At 42.8% G+C, this 12,386-nt stretch overlaps 1 protein-coding gene across 9 annotated transcripts in view; it reads left to right on the top strand.

The window, feature by feature from the left end:
• The window catches only part of N4BP2 (NEDD4 binding protein 2), a 111,608-nt gene extending 101,145 nt beyond the window's left edge, over positions 1–10,463 (top strand). For 6 of the 9 annotated variants that reach the window (XM_073342224.2, XM_073342225.2, XM_073342228.2 and 3 more), the window contains 3 exons: positions 1,271–1,439; positions 3,413–3,536; positions 6,793–10,462. In XM_073342224.2, the coding sequence (XP_073198325.1) occupies positions 1,271–1,439; positions 3,413–3,536; positions 6,793–6,838 (339 nt within the window). In that variant the 3' untranslated portion in view covers positions 6,839–10,462. Of the gene's footprint in view, positions 1–1,249; positions 1,440–3,412; positions 3,537–6,792 lie in introns of those variants that run through there. The other 3 variants (XM_073342227.2, XM_073342236.2, XM_073342239.2) reach the window with 3 other exon arrangements.
• Positions 10,464–12,386: the final 1,923 nt, after the last annotated feature.

Raw genomic sequence — 12,386 nt, 5'->3', positions numbered from 1 at the left:
GGTCAGGGGCCAGGGATGTGGATAGGGGTCGGGGCGGTCAGAGGGCAGGAAATAGGGGGGTTGAATGGAGGCAGGGGTCCCGGGAGGGCAATCAAGAATGAGAGGAGGGTTTGGATGGGGCAGTGGGGAGCAGTCAGGGGCAAGGGTTCCGGGAGCGGTCAGGGGACAGGGAGCAGGGGGTGGTGGATGGGGCAGGAGTCCCAGGGGGGCCGTCAGGCGGCGAGAAGGAGGGGGGGTCGGATAGGGGTCGAGGGCTGGGCCACACCTGGCTGTTTGGGGAGGCATAGCCTCCCCTAACCGGCGCTTCATACAATTTTTGAAGCCCGATGTGGCCCTCAGGCCTAAAGGTTTGCCTGCTCCTGGTCTATGGGATTGGGCTCTTAGTTTGGGGTTGTTCCAGATTCCTGGTCCATGATAGACTCTCATAACTCAGGCTACTCATTGCAGAAATCACTGCATAGGTAATACATGTTTGTAAGTCTGCACTTGGGTCTGTAGTTTAATATCTCCTTTGCAAACCTCTTTTTATTTAAAACATCTTTCTAATTTTTTTTAAAGATTGTTTCTGTTCAGCTGCTCCCTTCTGTATTGACAGTTCCAGTGCTTGCTCTTTGTCTCTTCACCCTCTTCTCCTTAGCAGGCTGCACTATTCCCCTGATAGAGGTGCTGCCTCCATCATGGAAGATTTTTCATAAAGTAAACCAGGAGATTTGGCAGCTATGGAGGAAATGTTCACAACTGCATGGCTAGTCTGATCTGAATGAATACATTCTGTAGACTCAGACTAGATTTAAAGTATTTGAGAGGCTTGTTCTGGCCTGTGGGCCAATTGTTTGAGACTTCTGATTTAATGAATGTACAGCTAATATTTTCAAAAAGTACAATACCATTGTTAGGATAGAATATTAACTAACAAGTTAAAATTCAACAGTGAATGGGATTTATGTTAGTGTTCATGTAGACATCTTATACTGTTTATTTCTTTCTCTCTGGCTTTCCTTCGTTTTCTTGTCTGTCTTGCATTCTGATCTCTTCTCTGTGCAAGCTTTGACCAGTGTCCCATGAACGAGTTTGATTAAATCAGCACATGACTCCCTCTAAATAGGTTTTAGTGACACACTTGCAGAATTTCAGTTGTGATTATAGTTCACAGTTTGATGCAATGAAATTTAAAAACACCCTGCTTGTGCTGTCATCTTGAATCCTGCTAACCAGTATGGAGCTTAGATTAAGTCTTAAAATTTAACAGTTGATGTGTTTATGAATAAAGGGTCGCCTTCATGAGCAGAAGATGAAAGAAGCAAACCATGATGCTGCTGTGCAAATCTTTGAGAAAGTAAATGCATCCCTGCTGCCTGAGAATGTTTTGGATCTGCATGGTCTTCATGTAGATGAAGCCATTAATCACTTGTCCAGAGTACTACAGGAGAAAAGCCACGGTAGGAATAAACTAATAATCCACACACACAGTTCTCTTTTTGACACTACGCTCAGGAGGCCAAAGTAGAAAGAATACATTTTATAAACAGGGAAATATAAGGGGTATGAATGTCACTCCATCCCCACTCCCTCCGTCGCTTTCTCTCCCCCACCCTCACTCACTTTTAGCGGGCTGGGTCAGGGGGTTGGGGTGCAGGAGGGGGTGAGGGCTCTAGGCTGGGGCCAAGGGGTTTGGAGCGTGGGAGTGGGGCTCCGGGCTGAGCCTGGGGCAGAGGGTTGGGGTGCAGGAGGGGGTGCGGGATGCAAACTCCGGGAGGGGGCTCAAGGCTGGGGGTTGGGGTGGGGGAGGGGGACAGTTCTTGGGCAGCAGCGCAGGGGGGCTAAGGCAGGCTCCCTGCCTGCCACTGCCCCACGCCGCTCCTGGAAGTGGTCAGCTTGCTCCTGCAGCCCTTAGCAGGGGGCACATGGCTCCGGGTGCTGGCCCTCCCTGCAGGCACTGCCCCTGCAGCTCCCATTGGGCACAGTTCCCCGTTCCTGGACTATGGGAGCTGCGGGGACGGTGCTTGCAGGCAGGAGCAGTGCACGAAGACCCGTGGCATACCTCCCCACCCCCAGGGGCTGCAGGGGTTTGCTGGCCACTTCTGGGAGTGGCACTGGGCCAGGGCAGGCAGGGAGCCTGCCTTAGCCCCACTATGCTGCCGGACTTTTAGCGGCTGGAGATCACGATCGACTGTCAGAGGCTCCAGGATCGACCAGTTGATCGCAGTCTACCACTTGGTGACCACTGCTATAAACCTGAACCCCTGCTTACTAACATACTGTATATTTTCCCATTAATCCATAGAGTTTTAATTTCCCTCAGCTCAATACTTATTGTCAGCAGCTCTGGAATGCTGGTAGAGTCGTCCTTGCTCAGTAGCTGCCTAACTCTGAAATATTTATTTATTTGTTTCAGTTTACATAAAAAGAGACCCATCCTAGACTCTAGGTGCTTTGAAAGTTGTCAAAGATCACAGATAATACGAAAAAGAAGTAGATAAAGGGGAGGAGCAAGATTAGGATAGCTTCTATACAAAGTGCCAATCTGTAAGTGTTCCCTTCAGTTTAAAGAAAGAAAGAAAGAAAAAGTTAGCACCTCCAATTATTTAGTTATAAAATCCAGATTAATTCAACTCTTCCTTCCCCTCCCCCAGTAGTCCCCATCCAGAGGATATAGTAATAGTAGATTACTGGCACCTTTTCTAGAGGCAGAAGATTTGTGACTACTAGCGAAGGCCTAGAGAAAAGCCCAAGTTAGAGCCCATACTGATGTATTGAAATGCTATATTGATCCTTAGGATGTTCCCAAGAACCTACTCCAATGTTTGAGAAATTACTACCTTGCTAGTCTGACTTTGATTCAGAGGTTAAAAATTAATGTACAGTTTCATGTTTCTGTCTCGTCCTATCTGAGTGTGTCTTGTGAAAATTATTTCAGTTAAAAAATTTCCTCGTGCAAAACTGATATGATTTGTTTAGATTTAAGAATTTTGCTTCATGTTCATGATGAGTTTGTTCTTGTAAACATGTTCTGTACTAAAAGATCTGTTTTTTACTGTGCTCTTTTACTATCTTATGTTCTAACTGGCTGTAAATTCCAAGTACAGGTCTGACATGAATAATGAATGATGTTGCTATAAAATCATGAGGTTTCAGTGACAGAGCACAATGTGTAGGTTTCAAGATATAGTCTAGATTTGAACAGTTCATTCAGACATTTTTCTTAAACTCTAAAGGCAAATTGAATTTACTTCTTATGCCAGAGGAAAAATGGATGGTAATGATGCATACTTAACAGTTAAAGCTAATGTAGGAAAACAGAATTATAAATCACTGTGGTGAAAATTTTCAGATGTACGGATAAGAAAGTTCTGTTAAATGCTGAGTCTTTTCAGAGAGAACATTTTAACCGTTACAATTCCTCCTGTAACAGAGTACAAGCAGACTGGTGGTAAACCATATCTGTGTGTGATCACGGGAAGAGGAAACCATAGCCAGGGAGGAGTTGCTCGTATCAAACCAGCAGCCACTAAATACCTCACAAGCCACAACTTCAGGTGAGCTTAGATTTCTGTTACTGATATTTTGAAACAACATTCAGCTAACTAAACACTGAAATGTGTTTTAGAAAACTATACAATTTGTAAAATAATTAAGGCAGATCAACTATCCTAATAGTTAAGGTTGCCAGGCATCCGGTTTTTGACTGGAACGCCCAGTCAAAAAGGGACACTGGCGACTCCGATCAGCACTGCAGACCAGGCTGCTAGAAGTCTGGTCTGCTGCAGCAGCCAGCTCTTTGTGGTTTCTGGAAGTGGCTGGCATGTCCCTCCGGATCATAGGCGCAGGGGCAGTCAAGGGGCTCTGTACACTGCACCCGCCCCCTACAGCTCCCATTGGCCGGGAACCATAGCACCAGAACCCTCTGGCTGTCACTGTGCCTAGGAGCTAGAGGGATATGCCTGCCGCTACCGGGAGTTTCCTGCACTAAGCAGCGCCCAGAGCCTGCACCCCAAACTCCCTCCGCACCCTAACCCTGAGCTCCCTTCCTCTCCCAAACTGTTTCCCAGAGCCTGTACCCCCTCCCACACCCCAACCTCCCGCGCCAGCCCTGAGCCCTCTGCAACATCCAAACTCCCTCCCAGAGCCTGAACCCCTCCCGCACTTGGCCCCACCCCAGAGCCCCTTCCTGCATCCCAAACCCCTCATCCCTGGCCCTATCCCAGAGCCCGCACCCCAAGCTGGAGCCCTCACCCCCGGCAACCCCAATCCCCTGCCCCAGCCCGGAGCCCCCTCCCACACCCTGAACCCCTAATTTCTGGCCCCACCTCGGAGCCTACACTCCCAGCCCAGAGCCCATCCCCCTGCCTCACCCGGAACCCCCTCCCATACTCCGAACCCCTTGGCCCCATCTCCAAGCCCGGAGGCTCCTGAACCCCAAACTCTCATTCCCGGCGCCACCCCAGAGCCCACAACCCCAGCGAGAGCCCTCAACCCCTCCTGCACCCCTGCCCCAGCCTAGTGAAAATGAGTGAATGAGCAAGTGTGGGAGAGCACGAGCGATGGGGGGAGGGAGGATGGAGTGAATGGGGGCAGGGCATCGGGAAAGGCAGGGTCTCAGGGCAGGGGGCAGGGCAAGGGTGTTTGGTTTTCTGCAATCAGAAAGTTGGCAACTGTATAATAGTTCCAGTGGAGATAAAATTTCATGACATAAAACTGTCCCATAAGGGAAGTTCGATACAGTTTTCTTCTGTCCACATTTACTTTGGAAGGTAGATGACAACATTAGATGAGTTTTTTTTTGTGTACATAATTGAGTTACTGTCAAGATTACGCCAAAGACCCCTTTTAGTCCCTCACAAGTACATCCCTCAGGTGACAAGCCTGGCTTCCTGCATCTTACCCTGGGAGGAACCCCCTAGTCCATCCACTCTTAGGCTGGATGTCTGGGCTGCAGCCCCAGTCCCCAGCCAAGTTAACAACGCAAGTTCAACTGGCATCTGTAAGAGTTTCCCTTTTGGAGTCTGTGACAGCTCACATTTGCATTTGCAGTGGCACAGAACCAGCATCTTCGAAACAATGTATTCATTTCCAAACAATACAAAGCATATGGTGCAAAGAGTAAAAATAATGAGGCCTATACATGTGGATATTACTTAGACCTTTTAAAGTTTTCCCCTCAGCCCAGCTGATTCTGTCTTTTGAGTTGGGAGAAGCAGACTGCACTTCCGGAGTTTTTATCTCCCTCCTTCTATGTGAGTTTGCTTGCCTGTGAGCTTTTCACTGACACACACCGGGAGCCTTTCTCAGATCACCCAACCCTTCCTCCTTTTTTCTAGGATCTTGAGGTTTTAGATCTCCTTTGATCCAAGGTTTAGGCTTCTGAAGAGTAAACCATTCTAACCTGGATGGAGCCAGACTGGTAGTTTCTTCTCTATTAATGGCTCAGCCATTGTTATCTTGGCTGCTTTGAAGGTGTGTTCCTGAGGCGGTTTTATCTTTGATATCATTATCTTTGCTATTGTTAACTCATAGCAAGTAACCCATCATAATCAACCACACAGAAGCCTGCACGTATTCGTAAAAAATACAGATATTTCCCAGTTGGTCACTATTACCCATTTCCAATCAGTATTACCAGTCCGTGAAGGGAAGCAAATACTTAGAAACATATTAAAATTAAGATTTGTATTAAGAATGTATACACGCATGCCAAACATTTCATATGCTTACCCATACTTTTAAAATCTATAAGCTTTTTTTTTCCAGAATACTCTTAAACTATCATTGAATCCGAGAAATAAGATAGAGAACATACCTATTAGTTCATCCAGCAAATTGACAGGGCAGTATTATTCCCTGTTGTGCTTTGTTTAGTTCTTTGACCAGTCATTAGAGATGTCTGCACCGAGGTGATAGAGGAGCACTCACATTGAGAGGGTGCAGGATTTTTACCACCTTGTCTTTAACTTTGTGATCTGTTTGCCAGGTGGTTAAAAAGCTCATTGAAAATCTGTTTGTCTTATTTTTCCTTAGGTGTACTACCTTGCTTTTTACTAAAATGAATCTAATTTTTTATTTTATGACCGTGTTTCTGATCTCTTTAGGTCCCTTTTTATTTCTTTGTCCTAACAATCCTCCAATTCTGAATAATCTGTAAAGTTTGTTAAACATCTTCATTATGATGATCTCTAAAAAGGATGAAGTACAATCAGTTTAACATCAACACGGCAGTGCCACCCTAGACACCTCTCTCTGATAAATGACAATGTCTAAAATCAATCCAAGTTTGTCTACCAAAATTTGTACTTTATAAATTCATGACGCGGAGTTTGGTCAACACTACACACTTCTGAAAAATCCTACCATCAATATTGTGTGATCTTTCTTTTTCCCACCCTTAATGTTGGTTTCATTATCCTATTAGGAGTTGAAGTTAGATTTACAGGATGGCAGTTACTGGAATCCTCTTCTTTCACTTTCTGAAGATGAGTACCACACTTGCTTTTCTTCAGAAGACTAGGGGAGAGTGGGAAAGATAAAAGCATAGTAGATATAAGGAGGAGGATTGGACAATCTTTTTTCTCTCTCCCGTTCCAGTTGCCAAAACCCTCCTGTTCACAGCTCTCTTACCATACCAAAACCACCCCATGTAAAACCTTCCACTCTCTATATAGAGGATGTCCTGATTTCTTCACTTTGGAAATCTTGTCACCCTACTCCTGGATGACAACCTTATTCACTTTCTAGGACTAGGAAATATGGTGCTGGCATAATATAAATTTTGAATCTTAATTTCTTCTCGTTTAACAGGTTCACAGAAATAAAACCAGGCTGTCTGAAAGTCATGCTGAAGTAAAAGGATGTGAAGAAGGGGGGTGTGAAACTAGAAATTTTAAACACTGTCAGTAATTATAACTTAATGTACTTCAAAAACAGTATTTTATTAGAAATGTCTTCAACTTATTTTATAGCAGTTAGTTTTGTCAGCATGTGTTTCCAACAAAATGGTAAGAGTGAAGTGTATTTTTTCGTAACTCCAAAGGGAAGACCCTTTTACAGAGATTACAATATGAGAAGTACAGACCTACAGTACTGCTAAACAATGTGAGAAGTATAGACCTACAATACTGCTGAGCAATAGATGAGGATTTAAAGAGAAATTAGGGTCCCATTTTCAAACACTGCTTCCTTCTCAGTGCAGACAGAGCCTAAGGTTATCTCTGGCCCAATACATTTTAATAGTTGTGGATTTGGTAACTTTAAAATATACACAGTAAAAGTTTAAAGATAATTATTGTGTATTTTAGAATTTTGAGTTGAGATTTTCAAAGGAGCGAGGTATCCAACCCTCATGGAAATTTTAAACCCAAGGCAGGTGGGTGCCTAACACTCAAAGGCTCTTTTTGAAAATCTGAGCCATGATCTTTAAATGGTGGTTTCTTGAAAATATGGGCCAGTTCTGCTGTCCTTATTCATACACAACTCTTCTTGAAGTCAATAGGAGTTGTGTGTTATAAGGAGTCTAGATTGGGACCTAAAGTCTGTTAGGAAATTTTATTAATGCACCTTAATTCTTTAAGGAGAAAAACATAACCCCATAGTCTCATCTCTGCCTACATTTTATCTGTGTATAATAAAATAAATAAATAAGGGAGAAAAATTGGTACTTCTCCAGTAGTAAATATTATGTTTTAACTGCATGGCATTTCAAGCACATTTTCTAGTAGGAAAACAGATTATAGTAGTATAGTGGTAATTGCTCAACTGGAAAGATCAGATTAGAGGAAGAATTCCTTTGACATTAGCGGTTCTTCAGGATCCAGAAAATGTGCTTATAATGCTTTTGCCCCTGTCCCCCCCATACTTAGAAGATATTTTTCAGTAAACTGAGTGTGTATTTTAAGAACAAAATGGAACATCTTAAAATATGCTTTTATTATAGTATGTAACAGCCTTGAAAATTGAGAGGCATAAATTTCCTTTAATATAATAGTTTTTAAAGCTTTGCTATGAAACATTTTCATAACAATTGAGTTATGTACTGGAAATAATGTTGTTAGGTGAGTGTGAGGTATTTTTCATATTCTTAAGTTATTATGTCAGTAAATTTGGGAGGGGGGAATTTCAAAACAGTACCCTTTGTGCTCACACACAGTTGTACGCACACAAATATTAGGATTTACACGCACCACCCCATTTATATGTGCCATTGAGGCCTTGGGGGTCAGGCAGGCTTGTATTCCTAGCCTGGGATGCCTCCAGTGCCGCAGTGTCCAGGCTGTTATGTTTAGCATGCTAGCTTGAGCTGAGCTAGCATGAGTCTGTCTACCCATGCTAGGAATCATGCCTCCCAGCTGCAGTGTAGACATAGTCTGCAATAACTGTCTTTTGGTTTGTGGGTACTTATTACACTGTTTGTCTCTCCACTTTAGCTCTCTGTCCTGTTCCTGTAGGCAAAGTGTTCAAATATAAAGGAACCCTGCTCTTCAAGTCCTTAAGAGCAGAGTTCTTTTTATGCTTCTGGACTGTGCACTAGTGGCCTGAATGTGATAATAGGCAGTAGTGTCATACCATAAGATAAATAGATCCTTCTCCATGGAAATCAATGGCCAAACTTCCATTGATTTCAGTGGTGTATGATCAAACCCTAAGGTACCAATTAAGCAATGCATTTTAAACATGTGCTTAAGTCTCATTAAAGCAATGGGACTTAAGTATTCTGCTTTGCTGAATAGTGACCTAAAAAGGAGGAGAAAAACAGAGTGGAAGAGGAGTGGTGGATATACAAAAAACCTCATCTCTATCTTGGATTATTTGCCTAGTTGTCCAGAAGAAACATTGAAACTTTTTTTCATTTTATAGCCTTTGTTTTAGGAGCCCAATAATTTATTTTATAATGGGAAGAACTGTTTTAAATAACTGTATTTTACAATATTTTGAAGTAGGTAAAATTTTTGGGACTTCCAGCCTTTACGGTGTCCTTTTAAGAAGAAACCAGTGACATAATTTTTACTGTGAAAATTTCAAACCTTAAAGTATTACCATCAGCACTCTGAAAGAACATAGACTGTTAAAATAAATGTGCACCAGTTTCTTCTTTTCCTTTTATTTAACAGGACACTGTAGAGGTTAGTAGGCCATGACTCCTTTCTTTTAAAAGTACTTGTTCATAAAGTTCACTCAATTTGTTAAATTAAAAAAATGCTTCCAAACTTTTTCCTAAAGAAAAGTTAATGTCAGCAGCTTAGTATTCATGAGCAAACCTCAATAACAGACCAGTATATGCACATGCAATGAAAGAAACATGATTCTGTAAAGGAACAGATTTGTTTAAAAAAAATTAAAGATCATCTTTCAGATTTCCAGGGATTATATAAATAGTAAGGCAAAACTGATTTTTAAAATACTTATAAAAATACTTTGATGGTCCTTTTTACAAATGCTTTTGTTTTTCTTTTATAGTTTGTGGTTCAATTTCTTTTAAACTTTAAATATTTTTCTAGACTTAGTTAGGGCATCTTAAACACAGTCATAGTGGTACATTTTTGAGGTTAAGAAGTTGGAAACCTTTGTCATTCAGGAGTCCTCATTCTTACAGTTTTATAGATGCCCCATACTAGCTAGTAAGGAGACCATTTTAATAATCCATACATTGTATATAAGTGATATTCATTGCATGCCCTACAAAACGTGTATTCTAATTCAGTTTTACTGTGAAGAGATGGAATTTAACCACCTTGACATCCAACGTGTTCATCAAACATGTGCAGAACATGTATGGATAAGAGAATAATCCCAGTGTTGGTATTATTAAACCAATGTTGTTGTAAATGTGCTGAGGTGCATTAGACAAAGAATTTACATGACCAGTGCTTCTATCTTTAAACGTAATTCACATTTCAAGAATGGTAATTAGCCCTCTTCACAGAATTTGAAGAGAGGATGAAGTAGAACACACTGAAAAAGAAGAGTACTTTGACTTTTCACAGTTCTGTGGCAGCAAGGTTATTTTTCTTTAAAAAGAAAAAGATCTTGCTATCTCAACTAATGAGCAAGCTCTGATGAGAATTAAATGACTGATACCCATGAAAGTGCACGTAATAAAAGTACAGGGTTGCAGCTATCAGTTGTAAAAGTTATTAGGACATGTATAATAGAGGATATACACTTCTATTTTTTAAATTAGAATATGAAAAAAGAATTTTATTTGTATAAAGTTGTACATTTACTGTTAACTATCATGCTCATTTTTACTGGAATACAGTTTTGTAATTTGCATTTAGGGTTTCTTATGTCAAAATGAATTTGCAAATGAAATCTAGATTAATAAAGGAATTTTACCACAAACATGATCTTTAGTCTTTCCTTCAAAGACTAACATTGTCAAGGTTTGAAATAAAATAAAATGTAGTTGTGGAGTTTTGTAAGAAAGCTTGTCTTGACTTCAGGAAAGAAACAATCTTCTGGGATACAAAGTAACAGATTCGTGGTCTAATTTTCAGTGATGTGAATGGAAAGTGAGTGCTCAGCATCTCTGAAAATCAGGTAAGTGGTTCAGTATTCCTTTGTTTTTTTCAGTAGCTGAAAGGAAGCCAAATAATACTAGATCCTTCTGTGTTCTGCACAGGTGAACTAGAGAGAGTGTCACAATAAAATGCCCCCTCCCGCATGGGGTCCCCTGGGTAAGCACCAGCGTTGTATATTGCTAACGCCTTTATATGCATTGGGAAGTATCTTGGGAAGGGTTGAAGGTGTGAGTGTGGAATGGAAGATTCCTTTGCAGGTTACAAGAGGCCGAAGGGAGAAAGGAATGGGTTAACTCAGCGATCCAGCAAGGCCCAAAGATAAGGAATGAAACTGTAGCTCAAGGCCAGCGTTCACAAACAAGCTCTCTGCTGCCAAACAGCCAGAAGCCTGTATCTCAAACCCCAGCCAGCTGTGAGAAAGGGAGAACTGAGCCAGACAGAACTGAAGGGGTTGCAAAACCAGTAAGATTGCGAAGGCCAGTGAGTTGAAAAACAACAGTCTCGCAAACCTGAAACCGGTGTGTTTTGGGGAAACTAAGAAAGCCGCGGAAGACCGGCTCGGACTGGTACCAAGAGCACAGGGGGCGAAGGTCCTTGGACAAAAATGCCCCCGGAAGAACCCAGGGCTTAAAACCCTCCCGAGAGCTGAAGCAAGTCAGAGATTTACAGCGGGCCCTAGATGATCTGTGCACAGGGCAGAACTCTCGTCTACCCTTCCCCCGCTCTTCTTCTTATGTTACACCCAGGCTTGGCCAGCCTTGGGTTGTGCATGTGTAAGTATGAAAGCCTTGGAAACAAGCAGGGAGAACTGGAGGTCCTGGTGATGTCAAGGAACTATGACGTGATCGGAATAACAGAGACTTGGTGGGATAACTCATATGACTGGAGTACTGTCATGGATGGTTATAAACTGTTCAGGAAGGACAGGCAGGGCAGAAAAGGTGGGGGAGTAGCACTGTATGTAAGGGAGCAGTATGACTGCTCAGAGCTCCGGTACGAAACTGCAGAAAAACCTGAGTGTCTCTGGATTAAGTTTAGAAGTGAGAGCAACAAGAGTGATGTAGTGGTGGGAGTCTGCTATAGACCACCGGACCAGGGGGATGAGGTGGATGAGCCTTTCTTCCGGCAGCTCACGGAAGCTACTAGATCGCATGCCCTGATTCTCATGGGTGACTTTAATTTTCCTGATATCTGCTGGGAGAGCAATACAGCGGTGCATAGACAATCCAGGAAGTTTTTGGAAAGCGTAGGGGACAATTTCCTGGCGCAAGTGCTAGAGGAGCCAACTAGGGGGGGTGCTTTTCTTGACCTGCTGCTCACAAACCGGGTAGAATTAGTGGGGGAAGCAAAAGTGGATGGGAATCTGGGAGGCAGTGACCATGAGTTGGTTGAGTTCAGGATCCTGACGCAGGGAACAAAGGTAAGCAGCAGGATACGGACCCTGGACTTCAGGAAAGCAGACTTCGACTCCCTCAGGGAACGGATGGCCAGGATCCCCTGGGGGACTAACTTGAAGGGGAAAGGAGTCCAGGAGAGCTGGCTGTATTTCAAGGAATCCCTGTTGAGGTTACAGGGACAAACCATCCCGATGAGTCGAAAGAATAGTAAATATGGCAGGCGACCAGCTTGGCTTAATGGTGAAATCCTAGCGGATCTTAAACATAAAAAAGAAGCTTACAAGAAGTGGAAGGTTGGACATATGACCAGGGAAGAGTATAAAAATATTGCTCGGGCATGTAGGAATGTTATCAGGAGGGCCAAATCGCACCTGGAGCTGCAGCTAGCCAGAGATGTCAAGAGTAACAAGAAGGGTTTCTTCAGGTATGTTGGCAACAAGAAGAAAGCCAAGGAATGTGTGGGCCCCTTACTGAATGAGGG

The sequence above is a fragment of the Lepidochelys kempii genome, chromosome 4 (genome assembly GCF_965140285.1).
Source record: "Lepidochelys kempii isolate rLepKem1 chromosome 4, rLepKem1.hap1, whole genome shotgun sequence".
In the NCBI taxonomy this organism is placed as follows: domain Eukaryota; kingdom Metazoa; phylum Chordata; order Testudines; family Cheloniidae; genus Lepidochelys; species Lepidochelys kempii.
The sequence above is the reverse complement of the archived record's forward strand: the minus strand, read 5'-3'. Positions and strand labels throughout refer to the sequence as shown.